The 16,850-nt window shown below is 52.0% G+C and overlaps 6 protein-coding genes across 6 annotated transcripts; 3 read left to right on the top strand and 3 right to left on the bottom strand.

Moving 5' to 3' along the window:
• Positions 1 to 208: 208 nt before the first annotated feature.
• On the bottom strand, positions 209 to 3,383 carry BO83DRAFT_114107 (uncharacterized protein). The gene is made up of 3 exons (XM_025525954.1): positions 3,338 to 3,383; positions 1,535 to 3,267; positions 209 to 1,481 (listed from the first exon to the last, which is right to left on the bottom strand). Exons 2-3 carry the CDS (start codon positions 2,922 to 2,924, stop codon positions 289 to 291), a joined length of 2,583 nt encoding a protein of 860 aa, XP_025384947.1. The 5' UTR covers positions 2,925 to 3,267; positions 3,338 to 3,383; the 3' UTR covers positions 209 to 288.
• Positions 3,384 to 5,409: 2,026 nt separating this feature from the next.
• On the bottom strand, positions 5,410 to 6,678 carry BO83DRAFT_381180 (uncharacterized protein). The gene is made up of 3 exons (XM_025531931.1): positions 6,384 to 6,678; positions 6,220 to 6,317; positions 5,410 to 6,155 (listed from the first exon to the last, which is right to left on the bottom strand). The coding sequence occupies exons 1-3, from the start codon at positions 6,573 to 6,575 to the stop codon at positions 5,663 to 5,665; spliced, it is 783 nt and encodes a 260-aa protein (XP_025384946.1). The 5' UTR covers positions 6,576 to 6,678; the 3' UTR covers positions 5,410 to 5,662.
• Positions 6,679 to 6,790: 112 nt separating this feature from the next.
• Positions 6,791 to 8,082, top strand: BO83DRAFT_381179 (LYR motif-containing protein). The gene is made up of 6 exons (XM_025531930.1): positions 6,791 to 6,956; positions 7,087 to 7,308; positions 7,400 to 7,564; positions 7,688 to 7,750; positions 7,804 to 7,853; positions 7,912 to 8,082. The coding sequence occupies exons 2-6, from the start codon at positions 7,258 to 7,260 to the stop codon at positions 7,919 to 7,921; spliced, it is 339 nt and encodes a 112-aa protein (XP_025384945.1). The 5' UTR covers positions 6,791 to 6,956; positions 7,087 to 7,257; the 3' UTR covers positions 7,922 to 8,082.
• A 441-nt stretch (positions 8,083 to 8,523) lies between these two features.
• BO83DRAFT_381177 (uncharacterized protein) lies at positions 8,524 to 11,984 on the top strand. Its single transcript, XM_025531929.1, has one exon. It carries the CDS (start codon positions 8,787 to 8,789, stop codon positions 11,619 to 11,621), a length of 2,835 nt encoding a protein of 944 aa, XP_025384944.1. The 5' UTR covers positions 8,524 to 8,786; the 3' UTR covers positions 11,622 to 11,984.
• Positions 11,710 to 12,052, top strand: BO83DRAFT_114048 (uncharacterized protein). Its single transcript, XM_025525953.1, has one exon. The coding sequence runs from the start codon at positions 11,797 to 11,799 to the stop codon at positions 11,989 to 11,991; it is 195 nt and encodes a 64-aa protein (XP_025384943.1). The 5' UTR covers positions 11,710 to 11,796; the 3' UTR covers positions 11,992 to 12,052.
• Positions 12,053 to 13,351: 1,299 nt separating this feature from the next.
• Positions 13,352 to 16,382, bottom strand: BO83DRAFT_113970 (putative histone-lysine N-methyltransferase (Ash1)). The gene is made up of 4 exons (XM_025525952.1): positions 15,029 to 16,382; positions 14,601 to 14,974; positions 14,345 to 14,544; positions 13,352 to 14,290 (listed from the first exon to the last, which is right to left on the bottom strand). The coding sequence occupies exons 1-4, from the start codon at positions 16,239 to 16,241 to the stop codon at positions 13,519 to 13,521; spliced, it is 2,559 nt and encodes an 852-aa protein (XP_025384942.1). The 5' UTR covers positions 16,242 to 16,382; the 3' UTR covers positions 13,352 to 13,518.
• Between the last annotated feature and the right edge of the window lie 468 nt (positions 16,383 to 16,850).

The raw sequence follows: 16,850 nt of genomic DNA, 5'->3' as shown, positions 1-16,850 counted from the left end.
TATAATGGGAAATCACTATTATGATACTAGTAGTATCGGCCAGACTACTAGTATTATGGCAAGCTAATCACCATGGATCTAACTGCACAGTACTAGTAATCCGGAACTGGGCTTTTTCCTAAGGCCATTCTATTTGTCGCTCTAGACTATAATTCCATTTACACCTACAAGGCTATTCTTATTACTGGTATAAATGATGCTGCAAAATGCCAAGTCGAGATTCGGGAATATGTACTAGATTAAATTAAAAATACAACTGCAGCCTCCTGGTAGAAAGAACATGGTATTTTAGTCACCACCGACAACACTTCCACTGGGTAATGTGATCTCAAAGTCGTCAAAGTTTAAAGTGTAATTGCCGATCACACCGGAGGGAGTGAGGTCAACGGTGAATTTGTGGCTCTTGGCGTCCGAGTAGTCATCGGACAGGTAATCTTGGATGTTGCTTTCTGAGAACTCCGCCGCGGAGAGGGTGCCTGTTTCCTCTAGGATGTAGAGGACAGCGACACGGGCGAAGTCAAGCACTTCTGTTGTGACGGTTGTCGAGTTGGAGGATGAAGAAGTAGTTGCAGTCGTACTCGAACTAGAGGTGGAAGTTTGCGTGGCTGAGGACTCGTGGTTTGTCTTGGTTGCGGTCGCGGTTGCAGTTGCGGTTCCAGTACTGCTTGGTGGATCGTCATCGAAGACGATACCGTGCGCTGTAGCGACAGAGTCGCGGGCTGCAAGAGCTTGCGTGGGAGTACGTTCTGATAAAGCTGAGCTGGGAGAGTGCTCGACTTTGGCTAGCAGGTGACTGGAGATTGAGGGCTCCTCGAGGGACGAGTCAGACAGAGCACGGCGGGCTTTGCTGCTGCTTGTTGATACGCTGGAGAACGAAACAAGGGTGTTTTCCGTCGTGCAGGACACATTGCTCTGGCTGAATAGGGCCATGATCGTCACAGCATCAAGTGCGATGCTGTAGTTTTGCTGCGCGTACTCAAACAGGCGAGGAAGCTCGCTGCCCATGGTGGCGTTCTTACCATCGACTTCAGTGGTGACACAGCTGGCATCGCCAGAAATTGTACAGCGAGATCCGGTATAGCCGTTTGCACACACGCAGGAGCAAATACTACCGCTTGAGACACTGACGCCGCCATTTTCACATGGGTTAGTTGTGGCGCAGCTCGTACCACTCGACTTATGGCGCACCACGAGCAGACCCACGGGGATGAGGATGGCGGCCAAGATGACAATGATGATAACGACGCAAATAAGGGCAAACAGCCACGGGGGTAGTCCGCAGCATCGACGTGGTTGTTTCGGTGCGGCCTTTTCTTGATCATCACCATCTGCCCGTGGTGGTTCGTTGGAGTGAATCTGATGCAGCGTGGACCTCCTGAAGAAGAAAGGCCAAGACGAGTGACCTCCCTCAGGAGTTGCAGCCGGCGGGGGGAACGACGCCAAGATGCTCTTGATTGATCCTGACTTGCGTTTGGCGTCATCTATAAACACTGGTTAGCCTTTGTCTGACAATGGCACTTATGGCCAAACTTACATTGGAATCTGGAACCACCTCCGCCATTCAATAAATCATTTCGACTCGCAGTCCGGCCATGCTCTAGATTCGAGGCAAGTCTTGTCGCACGTCGAATGAGGTCAGGCAAACTCGTAAGGCTCCCTCGAGCCTCTGCGTCACGAACAGCACTCATGTTGAGACGTGGAGGCCGGCGGCCACCTGGGCGTTTGTCGCTCATGGTTGGCGCAGCCCTGGGAAGAGCTCCGATCTCCTTCTCCAAACCCCCATTGTCAACGTATGGACGAGCTAAGGCAGGATGTTGAGTGCTGACATCCAAGACGATGGGTGCTTTTTCCAGGTTGAAGTGCGCAGACCCTGTTGAGCTGGACGAAACAGAATCTCTCCGATCGGGCCCTATAGAAACTTCTTTCAGGATAAACTCCGTGCCCGTAGTCCCGGACGTAGTCGGTCTAGCAGACACTGGGGTCCTCTCTGAGGGCGGTACTGGCGAGCTAGCATTGGATTTTTGAATCGTGCGTAAGGAAGGTTTTCCTCTGGTCCCGACGCTGGCTTGCCTGAGGAGCGTAGCCGTAGCTACTCCGGCTTGGTGAGTAGAATGTCTAGAGGCATCATCGTCGGATTCGCCGTCCAGATACGTGCCCAAGATTTCCGATTCTGCCTGTGCTGAATACCAGCTAGGTGGATATGGCTGGGCAGAGCCGTAGTGATCTTGCGAAATGGTTGGGCTATCCGGTAATTCCTCCGGAATAGGCGAAACAGACGAGGCGCGCTGTCGTGCCGCAGGCACTGGAGGAGCAAGGCTAGCGGTCTTCTTTGGCGCGCCCCCTGGCGCAACACGCTGCTGTGGGGGAAGCGGATGAGGAACTGAGGGAAGTTCAGTGATCGACGAGACGGTGGAAATACCTGACTGTCGAAAGAGGTCGTCTGTGGCGACGGAAACGCGAGGTGTTGAACCTGCAACACTGTCTGGGCTAGGCGGCCGAGGAATAGGGATTCTGATGGCCGGACGCGGGCCTGACGGGATGGGGAACGGCTGAGAAAAGGAGGGAACTGGACGTTTGATGTTCAACGGGCTAGGTGCTGGTGGGACATCGGACATGCTTCTCTCCGAGTAGACCGAAGGGGACGGGCAATCCGGACGGGGTGGGCGCACAGGCGGAGGCCCTTTTGGAACGACCAAGGTTGCGTGAGGGTTAGCTAGAGTCGGCGGCAGAGGGGCGTTGTCGGGCAGAGGCCATTGTGTCATATGGGCTGGATTAATGCGGAATGAGGGCGCTGGTTCCTCTGGCGCTCTCTCAGGACGCTTTCCGGCCTGAAGCAACTCCCGCGCTCTTTTGACTGATCCTTTTCGCGCAACGTCCCCATCTGGCTGGGGCCCAGAGCCTGCGCTTTCAGCTTGGGGAGCCATGTGATATCAGTGCTAGATTGTAGAGTTGCTAGCAGTCATAGGAAACTTTTGCACAATACGGAAGTAAGACCGGCCAGCGCATAGGATGGAAGTCGATATAAGTGTTAGTAGTGGAGATATTTTTCTTCAACAACGGAGAGCAGGTCGATGCGCGAAATCCAGCTCGACTGGGTATGAGACGAAAGTCAAAAGCAGATGCAGGAAAATAGCGAAACAAGTCCGAGATCATCAAATTTTTAGAACTGTCGGACGCTGTGCAACAGTCTAGGCTTGAAGCAATGGGCTCAGAATTCAATCAAATGAAAGTGGTCGACAACAAGAGTCGCAATGGCACTCAATGCCTCTGGAGGGAATGAGTAAGTCGATGCTACAATCTCAGACATCATAGAAAGCCAGATCAGACGCTTGCATACCGCACAGGAAGAATAAAAATAAGGTCTTTTGTTCAAAAGAAGAATGAAGGAAAGTTGACCCAGGTCAGAGAAGTATAATATCAGACCCCCAAGGCTCAGCGAAAGCTTTGGCTGTCCGTGAAACCCCTGAACGCATAGTTAGACACTTGTTAGTTACACCTGATTACAGGGGGAAAGAAACACTGTCGGACTTACGGAGTCATAAATCAGACAAAAAGAATGACAGGGAACAAAAACGAAAGAGCTTCTAGCCCTTACTTTGGGGGAAAGAGCGAACGACTGGAGAGCAGAAAGAAAGAGAACAACCCCAGTGTCGCGTCAAAACAGACACAGTCTCAGTCCTTTGGGCGATAGCGCCTCACACGGATGGGAAAGCAAGGCCAAGGGTTTTCCAGCACCCCGGGCGAACCAAAAGTCAGACGTTGATATTAAAGTGCTTCATTTCCGTCCTATGCGCAGGCATTAGGACCGGATAAGGGCGCAGACGTTTTAGAGTCGGACCAGTTCAGTCACAAGTGGAGTTGATCCAGCGCCAATAGCGCGGGGACAGGCACGGAAAGCCGTTTGTGACAATGCTGGCTACTATTAAGAGACCCAGCGCGCGATACCCAGCCTCCCACGTAAACAATGCATTTAAAAGGTGGTTGACCAGCCAGACATCCTGAGCTGAAGCCGCTTCGTTTGGGCGACAGTCAAGGTGACGAATAGCATCCCCTACCACGGCTACCAACCTCATATGCATGATAAATTCCCTGGTTTTCCCTTCACCATTTCCAGTGTACGGAGTCTGCATGCAGACGGCAAGCGGAGTCCCATGAGTCGCAATGCCAGGCTACCCAAGAGGGGGACAGGGTAGGCGAGGGCCGTCGATTGGCTCGAAAATGAGGATACTGAATAACCGGAGAAGCTAAAAGCTGGCGGGTCAAGACCCGACCTTGACTGTGCGCCAGGCCATTGGTCAGGAACGGAACGACCAAGAGGATGGCGGATGGACTAGGTCTCACCTTGAACAGGAGTACCGCTCCTCTACGGCCCTGGGATTTCAACATGAAACCGTCGACGAAGCTCCTCCCGTGTGCAGCGACCAATAAACGAGCCGAACAAGCGAGCGAGGCCTGGTCATTCAGCGCAGACCATCCGCGAGTCGCATACGATCCTGGCTCGGGTAGCTCCACTGTATATCAGCGCCTTCAAACTAACCGAGTCTCACGACCGTTATAGATTGGTGATAGTGACGAAGCGAGCAATCTCAATCAAAGCTGGCGATGGCGCCTTTTCCCGATTGCACATTTTTCTCTCTCGACTATCGGATTCGAAGGAAGGATACCCGTAAAGCCCAGCAATTGCGCCGGTTGTCAACTAGCACTCTTAGATCGTAGAACCCGTCTCGTTGTCCGTCGGGCAGAAAACTCATTGCGGTTTAGTGAGTGAGCTCCGGAGATTAAAAGCACAATAGTCGGAATACGGGAATAGATTAAGCGGGTAAACATCATATGAGGACCTGGACGGCCGGTGGGCGGGATAATAATAGTATCCTCCTATTTCGTTCATGGTCTGTGAGGGCAGTCTAGAAGAATATGTGAGATGGTCAGGATAGGAAATCCATCCGGAGGGTAAAAGGCAAGAGGCAGAGTGGCAGCGAAGGGAGGAGAGGAGGGAAGCCTTTGGAAAGCGACTGGGATGCGAGGCTCAACGGCCAGCCATCCTGCAGCCACTCCTGCAACTGCAAGTCTGCAACAACAACCACCCCCGTTTCCACTCGAGAAAAAGCCGACGTTTGTCTGACAGGGGAGTTCGTTGGTACCTTAGTTCTTTTCCCATCAAATGCTTGGTCAATCTGTCGAAATTGCAAAAATTGGTTCGGGCCATAGACAGAGTGGGTATGGTCTATGGGATGGTGTATCTAGTCTGTCAACAACTACTCCATCCTACCTATCCAGTCAGTTAGTATACCCGCCCATCTGGTAAGTAATTAATGCTCCCTGGTCAAATGCGCTGGACCTTCCAAGGCAGAAATAAAAATAGACTCTGGTGGAATTATGTACCGAGAGTGGGTGCATCTGTTCTTCTATCCCATATTGCTCTTCATTTATTTTCTTATCAACTGCCGTAGCTTGCATGTAGTCAGTCTATTTATATGCACAAGTCTAGAATTTACAATATGGACTGGCTACTGCCTGAGGCACGATCCTGGCGACAGGCAGGAAACTGATCCCAGCTTGAGCCTTTCACATCGCTTCAATCACCACTACCACCACCACCACTACCTTACTTCTGGCGCATGGTGGCCTAGAAGAGGCCCCTTGCGAGCACCACCAGCCTCTCTCAAACCTGGCTCAGCTCATTCCGCACTCGATGAACTTCCTTCTCCACGATGCGCATCTCAACCATGACACTAGCGAGTTGGGGAAGGCGACTCTCAACGGCTTCGGTGAAGGACTTTTGGGCGCTGCGAAGATAAGGGGGTACCAGGATCCCGTACCAGTGGATCGGGTCCGAAGAACGAAACTTCTTCTTTTTCGATCGCTTGGGCTTATCATCCGCATCGGGCTCTGTTTGGAGGGTCTCGGTTGTGGTTGAGAGCTCATCAGCTTGGGTACCTCCCTCTTCGCGTTGTGGCCGATCTTCCTCAGGCGAATCGGCATCTGATTCGGGCTTCTCGTCCGTGTCGGATTCGTCCTCTGAATGTTGGACGGTAACTGATTCGATCCCAAATATACTGGAGTTGGAACCGCTATGTTCGGTGTCAGTCGGCGGTAAGTGGTCCTTCTCCGTTGCGTAGCGTTCCTCAGCCAGGTTGGTAGGAGGTTGTAGAGTCCTGATCAGGATGAAACCAGTTAGCACCGCGTCTTGGAATGGTAACAAACATATACCGGACTCACACTCTTCTTGTCGCCTTCATGCGCTCATCATAGTAATCTGCCCCATAGTGTCGACCCGGTGGACAAGTATAGTTGGCTTGGGCAAGAGAGAAAAACCCCTGGTGTTGTTCTCAGTATCGCTTACCGCAACATAGCCTCAAGCTTGCTATGGCGAAGTGACTTACCGACGAGAGCTTCGACCCTAGCTCAGCTTGCAACTTCTGATGCTGATCTAAAAGGTGCAGATACCGCTCCAATAGATTGTCTAGCGACTGCAGCAAGTCCTCCGGGGCATCTGCTACAGGAGCTTGCTTGGGTTGGGAATCCGGAGCTGGTGAAGCTGAACGGGAAGCGGGCGGAGTAGGGATTTGCGCCATTGGGATCTGAAGGTGAACACAGCGAGCGATCTGCAGCGCATGGACACTTTGTCCAGCAAGAAAACAGTTTAATTGCGAGTGAAGGCTTCAACCGTGGTTGTTGGCGAAGAGCGGAGCCATTCTGGAAGCCGAGGGGAAGATCCCCCGTGGAGGTCGGCCGGCGAGTCCGATAACTCCGTCATCGCGCCTCCGAGCCCAAACGCAAAAGAATTTCCCGGAGAGCCTGCCAGCGATTATCCCTTCAACGCTCCGCTTGCATCCCCATCCGGAAGCACCTGTTTTTATTTATATATTCTGCTTGTCAGAATAACCTTATAACGACTCTTGCTGGGATAGAACCCCTGGTCTAGTTGACTGTTGAGGCGACTCGACTCTTGACCGGTACGCCACCTACTTTGCGCTGTCCGAGGACATCTCAACCCTTCTGCGAAAAGCCTCTCGGAGTCGGACGTCCTCGGTAAAGACGACTCGGGCTGTTCCTCTTTGGGACTTGAAAAGCTAACGCGAATAGCATCGCCTAGCTGTACCCCCGCGTTAGCGGCCGAGCCGATTAGAAATCCAGGATCCCTGTATTCTGGAATCGCTTTTAGCATCATCATCATCAACATCATCTTCAGCTTGTCTTATCTTTCCAGTTAATACAAAGTTTATAATCGCATCTCTCCACTCAAATTCGCCCATCATGTCTGTGCCGACCATGCAGCGTGAAACGGCCTTCCAGGTCCGGTCTCTGGTATGCCCTCCCTGCTGAACCTAGATTGCGCGGAATCCCTCCTACACTCCTATCACAATGGCACTGGGGGCTAACCAGTCATTTTATGCAGTTCCGCTCTTTGCTTCGTCAATCCTCCCAGTTCTCGAACTACAACTTCCGCGAGTATGCCCGCCGGCGCACGTTGGATGCCTTCCGCGAGCACCAGAAGGAATCCGAGGACCGACGGATACAGGAGTTGATCCAGGATGGACTACAGAACTTGCGGATGATGAAGGTCAGTATATTCCTCGGATGGACATGATTAGATGTGCCCGCGTTTGTCTCTTTTATGCAGACCATGCATTCTGAGTCAAAGCGGGGGTGGACGCTAGTGAACGAGCTGCTAATACTTTTGCAGAGGCAAACCGTTATCAGTCAGTTCTACCAGCTGGATCGGTTGGTTGTTGAGGGTCAGAAGACTGTGAGTATTCAAGGAGCCTGTCTGTGATTGCAATGAAGCTTATTAGTTATTAGGGTAAGCAGACTGGCACGGAAGGAAACATTGTTCGCCAGAAGGATACTGGGTAAGATGAACCCTTCGTTATCTAGTTTCATTGGGGGCCTTTGCTGACGTCTTTTTAGCTGGGACTAAACGCCCAACGGGGATCATTTGTTTTTTTCGTAGCGAGAGTACGGAGTTGAGGGGAATCCAGCACCAATACGATATCAATATCATTTGGGGCCATTTGAGCCGATGGCCCGAAGATGAAGGAATAGCATAGATCGAAGGGTTCTGTATTTTTATTGAAAGCCACTGCGCTTTAGGTAGCGATTCTTACTCTTACTCATCTGGAATACCATTCTTCGCTCTCTATTAGCCCAATCCATCTCATCTTGGAAACTGTAGTTGATGGTAGGTAGTCATGTTTATTCTATGTGAGGGTTCTGAGTAACCCCAGTCACGTGCGGGGGCGGCGGCGCGGCGTTTCGCTGATTGATCGCATCGCGCTGCTCCGATTCACCATCACCTCCAAAACAGCCTCGCCCTCCCAAAGAGTCCCTTCTCTTACAATCGGGCAAACCACACCCAGCTCCGTAGATTCACTGGGTGAGGGGCTCTCAGCCGTTATCCTGATTATTCTCCGAACAGTGAGACTGCAGGTCCGGCGCTCATCATGCCACCTACTGTAAGCTTGTTGCCGCGATCCGCGACCCCGACACCGACCCCCAGTTATCGATCCACTCACCATTGCACCGAAGCTTGCCAATGCGGTTTAGAAAGATGCCATCGCTGATATGTACTGACAATCCTCCAGTTTAGATCATCTCGCTCTGGTCGCCAATTCGGCGATGGCGCCAACCGTAACAGAAGTCAGATCGATCACGATGTGTTCGAGGGGCTCCCTGTACGACGCTGGACACGCCAAACTCAGACTGTCTCGCAGGTCCCCAAGGCCGAAGGCACTGAAGCTGTCGTGCAGGGCCCCGGGGGGAAGTCAACCATTCCAGAACACCCAATGCCTCGAGACAGTCACCTGTTGAGCCCCATGAGCAGAGCCCTCCTGCGTGCTGCGCGAGCTGGATGCATCTACATCCGCCAAGCGTCAAAAGACTCCGAAGACGAAGAGAAAGAAGCGACCGACGGAGAGGAACAGCCACTTATCCAGAGCACCGAACGCAGCTTCGTCACGCGCAAGTGGTCCGCCGTACCGAGACACCTCGAATCATCAGAAGTTGAATTCCTCGCCAAGCGACGACCGGGTTTACCCACTCTATACGGTGCTGCTGCTGCGACTACAGACGGAAATAATGCTCCTGCGCCGATGAGGAGGACCAAGTTCAAGAAGGTCGACCCGGCGACCGGAAATATCTCGATTTACGAAGCATGGGTACCGGAGGGACACAAGATTGAAGGAGAGATCACCGATGGGGCTCAAGTTGTAGCTGAAAACACCGCGGTCACCGTAACCCCTGAGGCGCCAGCGCCCGGTACGATCATTGAGGGAGTCGGAGTTGTCAACGCTGAGGGTGTGGTAGTCGCGGATACAAACTCTGCAGCTGTCATGACTCCTCCAAAAAGACGGCCTCCTCCCCCAAAGCGCAAGGCGAAGGGCTTTGGAAAGGGGCGGAGAAAGAAGGTCATGTTTGCTCCAGGCGATGGCGCGGATGCCGCCACGGTTCATGGCGCCAATGGCTCCGGAGTGGATGGCGCTTCGGATTATGCCAAGGATGGGGATGCGTCACGCATGTCTGGTGATCAGAATGGACAGGAAGAGGACGACGAGGAGGGTGAGGAAGGCGATGAGAGCGACGAGGGCGATGAGTCTATGCTAGAGGCAAAGACTCCGGAAACTCCAGTTCCGCGTCCCAGCACTGAGCCGCCGACTGACTCAACGCCTGTGCCTGCTCCGGCTCCGGCAACTGAACCAGCTGCCACAGCTGGTTCTACAGATGCGGTGTTGCCAACCCCTGAGGTTTCTTCAAATGCTTCAGAATCAGCCCCAGCACCGGCTCCAGCACCGGCTCCCGAGACAGCACCAGAGCCAGCTGCAGAGCTAGCTGTCCCGCCCACTCAGCCAGAACAACCATCCGTCGCTGCTGAACCCCCTTCAGAATCTGCTGCTATCCAGCCCACATCGGAGGCTCCCGAGCGGACGAGCGAAGCACCAGGACAGAAGGAAGATGTGGAGATGACCGAAGCTTACCCTTCAATACCTGGTCCTGAGGATAGCGTATCTGCAACCCCTCAGCCAGTTCCAGCTTCTCAGCAACAGGAGCCAGCTCCTAGCGCTGAAGGTGTTCCGGCGCCCCAGGAAGCCACTCAACCTCCCGTTGTAGAAACATTGCCAGCTGCATTCGCTTCAGAGCAGCCTGTCGATAAACAGCCTGCAGATGAACCAGCACAGCCAGATAAGACAAGTACTGATACTGTTCAGCCGCCGACACAGGATGATCAGAATATGGATACGACCATGGAGGATGTTGAACCTCTCCCAGAAACCGCACAGGATCAAGCACCGGTGGAACAACCGGCGGAACAGCCGGTCGAGCAACCAGTTTCCGAGCAAGCAGCTCCTCAGCCTAATGAGGCTGTTGCAGAGAGCAAGGAAGTCGATCTGCTTGGTACGTTGGAAGCGAGTCTGAGCCAGCCACCGGGCGAAGAACAGGGTGACAACCAAGGGACGGACATCGAGATGGAAATGGATGCACCTTCCCACGTTGAGCAGCCTCCTGCTACGGAAACAGTTGAGCCCGTTGCAGATAAGGCCGGGGTGCCTGAGACGCAGCCGGCAGAGGATACCACTGTGGCTGCAGAGACTGCCGTTGAACCAGCTGCAGCGGAACAAGGCGAACGGCCTGCTGAACCACTCAACGAACAGCATACCGAGCAAGCATCCGAAGCTCCTGCACCGCAGTCCATCGAACAACTTCCTGAGGCTCCAGCGGAGAAATTGGAAGAGCCGGCAGGCGAGCCGGTCGTGGAACAGCCTGTGAAGTCGGAATCATCTGCCCAGCCCGAGCAACCTACGCAAGCAGAGCCACCTGTTCAGCCAGAACAGCCCAAGCAGGAGGAGCCTGCACAGGCAGTTGAACCTACACAATCAGAGCAGCCGGAACAACCTGGGCTACCTGCTCAGCCGGAACAGCCTGTGCAAGCGGAGCCTGTAGAGCCAGTTGAGTCCGTGCAGCCAGAGCAACCGGAGCAACCAGAAGAACCTCGGCAACCCGAGCAGCCTGTGCAACCAGTGCAGCAAGATCAACCCCAAGAGCAAGCCCCATCACAAGCTCCTGAGGAAGTTTCAACTGAGACTGCAGAGCCAACGCCCCAGACTGCAACCGAGCAGCAGCCCGAGCAGACCGAACAGACACAGACCAAGCAGGCGCCTGCTGAGCAACCATCAGAGCCCCAGGCAGATGAACCACCACAAGCACCAGAGGAGCATGTTCCCGTTAACGCAGAGGAACCAGCCGCTCACAAGGTAGAAAAAGAAACACCCCTCGTTCAACCTCAACAGCCAGAGGAAACCCAGCCACCCAAAGAACCTACGCCGCCCGCATTACCAGCTCCAGAGGAACCACAGCAACAGCCAGAGCCAGTACCAGCACCCCAGCCTCCAGCTGGAGGACCCCCGGCCGAAGAAAAACCAACCGAAGAAGCTCCAGCTGAAGCTGAATCCAAGGAGCCTGAACCTATCTCCGAACCCGAACCCACCCCAGCCGAAGCTCCCTCTGCACCTCCTGTCCCCGAGCCTAAGCCTGAGCAACCAGCCCAGGAGACGGCCCAACCCAAGGAGTCAGAGCAGCAGGAGCAACAAGAACACCAACAACCAGCTGATACCAACACAGCATGAGATATATCATGCCCATATCCAATAAAACATACAGGCGGAAAACGCTTAGAAAGACATTACTAGTCTTATCTTTCAATTCTCCTTCTTTTCCTTAGAATCAGAAATTCTTCTTTAAACCTACAGTTCAGGCGCAGCTAGGAAACGGTGCTATGGCGTGAAATCACGGGGACTCGGAATGAATTTTTTTTATCATCTACTTATCATGACTGTGGAATTATCATACACGGTATATGTATGGCTTGTGCCATTCGGCTTATCATTTTTATATTCCTTTTCTGTTTCTCTGTTATTGTATCATAGGGAAGTATATTTTTCTTCATTCCTCCTTATAAAACCTTTCCTTTCATGTCTCTTGAGTTGTTCGGTGTAGCGTGTTAGTACTTTACATATAGCACCGTATACATTACTAGTAGTACATCGTTGAGTTTATCCCCCTTTCTCGAAATCAATCCCTGATATTACTCAGCTAGTAATACTCGATAATATGAACTGAAGGAGACTCCCCCGGTTCATCATTTCGCCTGAATTGCTACTTCATTACAGAATCCACAAGTTATATATACTAGTATAAACACTGGAACTTGAACAGCAGCAGCTTTAGTACTACTACTACTACTACTACTTGTTAAATAAAATCTAGAAGAACCAATTGGATCTAATCACCGTGACTGAGATTCTCACTTAACGCTTCCTATCTACTATTTCTCCCATAGTTAACACTGGCTGTGTTGTAGTAGGTACTCCGCGGACATCTACTAGTACTAACTGCAATTGGTTGTTCCATAGCACTGCTACAACTACTGGTATGTGATATATATATATATATATATATATAATAGTACTGAGAAATGGTCAGTTGAATGCTGGACTAGAAGATTGAAATTCCAGTACTTGAAAATTAAAATGCACAGCATGTATAGTTAATTGCTTTGATGAAAACCTGTAGATACATAAGTAGTGAACAGAAGGTTTAGGTCACCCCGTCTGCGGAGATATATATTCCACCAGCGTGTATGCCGCGTCCACCCCCAACAATAGAATAATTTATTTTGATCGGCAACAGTACCAATTCGTAGACTGTAGTAGTACACGTGCGCGCAACAGAATAATCTGGAATAAATAAATACCCTATTCTGACCAACCAATGAATTGAACAGAAATGCTACCAAGCTTGAAGTCAAAAATAGGGAAAACAGGCTAGCTACACAGTCAATCCATACAAGACATAACAAGCAAATCAAAGCCAAGGAAGCACATTCGCGCATCAAACATTTCGTCCTATCCAAGCCTGCTTCGTGAATTGATATGATTTGATAGGGAAAAAAAAGGGTGAGAACAGGTGACCAGAAACATTACATCAAACATAACACTGGAGATGAGTGAGGATATAACGATAACAAAAGGGGGTGTTACAGTTCGAAGAGCGCCATCGTGATAAGTGAAGAAAAAAAAAAGGGTAGAAAGAAAAAAGAAAAGTATAAAGGAAAATAAACAAAAAGGCAGGTAAGCATAAAATAGCAAACCGAAGCATCCAGTAAATCCAGCAAGGATCATGGGAAGCATAGTGAAATACCTACCTACCTACCTATCGCATTAGGGCCTAATAAGAGGGGGAAGCTGCCGAAATTATATCTCAAGAAAGGAAATAGAAGAGGAAAGAGAAACAAAAAGTGTCTGTAGGCCAGAAAGCAGGCCCAGAGAAGCCCAGGAGAAGGGAACAAAAAGGGGTAATAAGTTGGAGTAAAAGTAAGGTTAAGCCAGAAGAGATAGATGGAGGATTCGGTTCACTACAGAAAAAAGGTGATCGTCCAAGATAATGTTGAAGGCTCTGAAGGACAAAAGTTGTCCTCATATAATCTTTGACATAAGGGCGCCATGAAGCAGCCTATATCGATGATCACTTTTTACTGCCTTTCGTGGCTGCAGTCCCCGTACGCTTTATCGCACCTTTGGACTTGGGCTCCTGTTTGGGTGCTTGCGTTTTCTTCTGAGCTTTAGGCGCGGTGGTCTTATGATCTGTCTTCATATCATCCTTTTTCGTTGCTTTCCTCCGTGGGTTTGTGCCTTTGGCCGCAGCGAGGATTTTCGCTTTGATGGCTGCAGATGGGCGGCTTAATTTCGACGATGATGGAGCGGCATTCTGAGTCTTGCCTTTCGCGGTCTGTGCTGACTTCTTGGGTACTGTGGCCCGTGCCTTGACCTTCGTGGCCTTGACCTTAGGGAGTTTGATGTTACTCTTCCCTTTAGGTTCATCTTTCTTCGTTACCGTTTTCTTCGTCGGCGATTTCGTTGTCTTCGTGGCCTTCGCGGCCGTTCGCTTGACCGGGCTGCCTTTCTCCTTCTTTGCCTGCTTTGTTCGAGAAGCAGTAGTTTTGGTGACGGTTGCACGCGCTCGCGAAACCGCCTTCTTGACGCCAGACTTGATTGACTTGGCTACCGCAAGTTTTTGTTTCTTGTTGGCGCGCGAAGATGATACGTCGAGCGCATCGCCAGACTTGCGCTTAGTGCCGGCTGTCTTACCATTTGTCCGTCTGCTGGCTGATTTTTTCGGTTTCTCCACCTTCTGCTCTTTCGCACGTTGAGCCTTCTCCTTGGGCCTCGGGCCCAAAATGCCACGGCAATTCGATGAGCCACATCTGCATTGCTGGACATTCTTCTGGGAATACGGGCTAGAACATAAAGTTAGTAATCCTTCGTGGCTGCAGATCCGCAGAGTAACTCACTCAAAGTTGTAGTCATAGGTCAGTTCCTCACCCGTCATGATGCCACGATCGCCTGCAAAGAGAGCCATGCGCGGTTTTCCAGCGACAGTCCACTTCTCCATCCGACAGTTGGGCTCACAAGAGTGATTGACAAAGCGGGCAATGGAGCCCCGAGTGGCATCAATGATCATATTCTGATCAAAGTACATCAGATAGTAGCACTGGAGCGTCATTAGCAATGTAGTCATGGAAGAAACCGTAACTGGGACCAACCGACCTCGTTATGCTTGTAGATCGTCCGCATTCGTTTCTCACACTCCGTCTGAGTGATAATCTCACCCGTGTACTCCACAATGATCTGGTTGGGCTCAAAGGTGCGGTTACTCCGAACACCGTACCCACGATCGGCCGTCTTGATGACTTCCACGCCGATGTTGTACTTGCCTCCAGCCTTGGTCCTTTGCTTAAGCTCCTCGAAACTGCGGTTGCCACACTCCTCACCCACCCCACAATTACCTTCATCACACTCGTAGAACATGTAACGGTTCTGACATTCCTCGTCGCAGCCAGTTTCTGGCGTGCACATGCACTTGGAAAGCTCACAGTGCTTGTTTGCCCGCCATATACTGCCGGCCTCTCCCACAAATACGTCTAAGAACCCGTGTTAGCCATGGCCATTTCATCAGTCATGCACAGAATACTTACTCTTGTTGGTCTTTCTCCACTCATCAGGTTTGGGTTGACCGGGAGGCAGCGGCGAGAAGACATCGAAAGGCAGCTGAAAATCGCGCCCATTCTTCAAGAGTCGGTCGCCTGCAAACATAGGCAATGGCAGCAGTTTCCGTTGCGACTGAGTCTGAGACTGAGTTTGACTCTTCCGCCTGCTCCTATTCCGGCTTTGAACCGGCGGAGAGTCGGTATGTTCTTGTCCGGTGTAAAGACCATGCGCCAGCCAAAGCTTCCGCTTCAAGCGCGGGACTGGTTCAGCTGGGGCGGCTTGCTCCTGCGGCGGCTCCTCCGTAGACTGAGTCTTGGACGGGAGATCACTTTCCGAGACCCGTCTCTTTTTAGGAGCTGGCGCACTCGGCGTAGGCGCGGGGGGTTCTTCCTTGAGGGCGGCGACGTTTCGCGGCCGTAGACTGGCACGTCGATTCGGACCACTGCTCTTTTCCACCTTATCACGCGAGCGTTTTCCCAAAACGCTGCTAGCCCGACCAACAAGGTCAGAAGCCTTGTCGAGTATACTTAATCGGGTTGACCGACGTAGTGATTTGCGACGTTCAGGTTTGGCAGGCGCAGAAACCTTTTCTTGGTCCTTGTTGTCTTCCTGGGTCAACACTCTTTCCACGCGCTTTCGTAACGTCCGTTGTTGTAGCGACATGCCGATGTCGTTGGGTTGCGGTTCCTGAGACGATTTGGAGACGGGGGTATCTGGCGCCATTGGGTGGTCGTCACCGTCCTCCTTATTCTGCGGGAGTGTTGTCTCGCTCCATAAGGCAGTTTCCATGACCGCTATGCTGTGCCGGAGGTGGGAGGAGGACTTGGACCTCGTCCTCTTCACCTCCGCAGCCTCGACCGCACTGCCCAGGACATCACCGGAGACCGTACGATCACTTTCATCCGCCGGAGAAGGTAATCCATGATTATCCGCGTCCAAACGGTCACTGAGCTGGACTGCCCCTCGTAAAGAAGCGCGTGTTACACGTGTAGATCGTCGGCGGAGGGTGGGTTTCTCGTCGGTGGACGCGTTATCGTTGTTGCTGGAGGTTTCGGAGCGACTATTTTCGGGGGTGAGGAGTTGTTCGGTATATTCGAAGGCCATTGTGCCCTCGAGGTGCTCGTGCGTGTGTTTCTTGAGGTCCGAAAGGGTTGCGGGAGTTGCGGGAGACGCGCCGGGAGAACCAGGTTGACCTTCCATCCCCAAGGGCTGCGGGAAAAGGATATGCGGTGAGAACTAGGTTTTGGTACGAGGGGCAGGACCACCAAACAGCTCGGAATAAGTTGATGTTTCCAGGGATGGATTGCTAGAAATTAACGCGGGGGGTGGTGGTTGTCAACTTCCGAGGGTGTGGCTGACCTGGCGTGCTGCCAATGTTACCGGGGGGGAGTGGGAGTGGGAAAGGTGGTCAGTGGTTCTTTCTCCTTAACCACGAGGAGACAGATATCGGTGGTGAGCCTTATACCTCCTCACTCTTCATATCTTAACCCCGGAAGCGGGATGGACGGCGTGAAAAAGCCGACGCAGAGAAGGTGTCTGAATGCTTAACCGGGGTTGAGGAGAAGGTCATGGACAAAGGAATGGGGGAGGAGAAAGCAGGGGAGGGAAGAGGAGGAGGAAGAGGAAGCGAAGAGAGAGAGAGAGGGAGAGGGTGCGGAGAGAGAGAGAGAGAGACAGACAGAGAGAGAGGGTCGAGGAGAGCCGTAGTATCGTCAGCAACCCCCCGACGACGGCGCCGCGGAATGCAGTCAGAACCAGTGCCAGACATTAAGTAAATCCTCTCGCCGCTTTGTCGAAACCCTCCTCGTT

This window comes from Aspergillus eucalypticola (assembly GCF_003184535.1).
Source record: "Aspergillus eucalypticola CBS 122712 chromosome Unknown BO83scaffold_25, whole genome shotgun sequence".
NCBI classification, from domain to species: domain Eukaryota; kingdom Fungi; phylum Ascomycota; class Eurotiomycetes; order Eurotiales; family Aspergillaceae; genus Aspergillus; species Aspergillus eucalypticola.
The sequence above is the reverse complement of the archived record's forward strand: the minus strand, read 5'-3'. Positions and strand labels throughout refer to the sequence as shown.

Excerpts from the sequence above, each read along its gene's own strand:
- BO83DRAFT_114107 (XM_025525954.1), bottom strand. The coding sequence starts at position 2,924 with ATGGCTCCCCAAGCTGAAAGCGCAGGCTCTGGGCCCCAGCCAGATGGG. Across the intron at positions 1,482-1,534 it reads AGGTGGTTCCAGATTCCAAT|ATGACGCCAAACGCAAGTCA; the intron begins GTAAGTTTGGCC and ends CAGTGTTTATAG.
- BO83DRAFT_114048 (XM_025525953.1), top strand. The coding sequence starts at position 11,797 with ATGAATTTTTTTTATCATCTACTTATCATGACTGTGGAATTATCATAC.
- BO83DRAFT_381179 (XM_025531930.1), top strand. The coding sequence starts at position 7,258 with ATGTCTGTGCCGACCATGCAGCGTGAAACGGCCTTCCAGGTCCGGTCT. Across the intron at positions 7,309-7,399 it reads CCTTCCAGGTCCGGTCTCTG|TTCCGCTCTTTGCTTCGTCA; the intron begins GTATGCCCTCCC and ends CATTTTATGCAG. Across the intron at positions 7,751-7,803 it reads TTGTTGAGGGTCAGAAGACT|GGTAAGCAGACTGGCACGGA; the intron begins GTGAGTATTCAA and ends ATTAGTTATTAG.
- BO83DRAFT_381177 (XM_025531929.1), top strand. The coding sequence starts at position 8,787 with ATGCCTCGAGACAGTCACCTGTTGAGCCCCATGAGCAGAGCCCTCCTG.
- BO83DRAFT_381180 (XM_025531931.1), bottom strand. The coding sequence starts at position 6,575 with ATGGCGCAAATCCCTACTCCGCCCGCTTCCCGTTCAGCTTCACCAGCT. Across the intron at positions 6,318-6,383 it reads TAGGGTCGAAGCTCTCGTCG|GGGTTTTTCTCTCTTGCCCA; the intron begins GTAAGTCACTTC and ends GAACAACACCAG. Across the intron at positions 6,156-6,219 it reads ATGAAGGCGACAAGAAGAGT|GACTCTACAACCTCCTACCA; the intron begins GTGAGTCCGGTA and ends CATCCTGATCAG.
- BO83DRAFT_113970 (XM_025525952.1), bottom strand. The coding sequence starts at position 16,241 with ATGGAAGGTCAACCTGGTTCTCCCGGCGCGTCTCCCGCAACTCCCGCA. Across the intron at positions 14,975-15,028 it reads GTGGAGAAAGACCAACAAGA|ACGTATTTGTGGGAGAGGCC; the intron begins GTAAGTATTCTG and ends ACGGGTTCTTAG. Across the intron at positions 14,545-14,600 it reads CGATCTACAAGCATAACGAG|TGCTACTATCTGATGTACTT; the intron begins GTCGGTTGGTCC and ends ATGACGCTCCAG.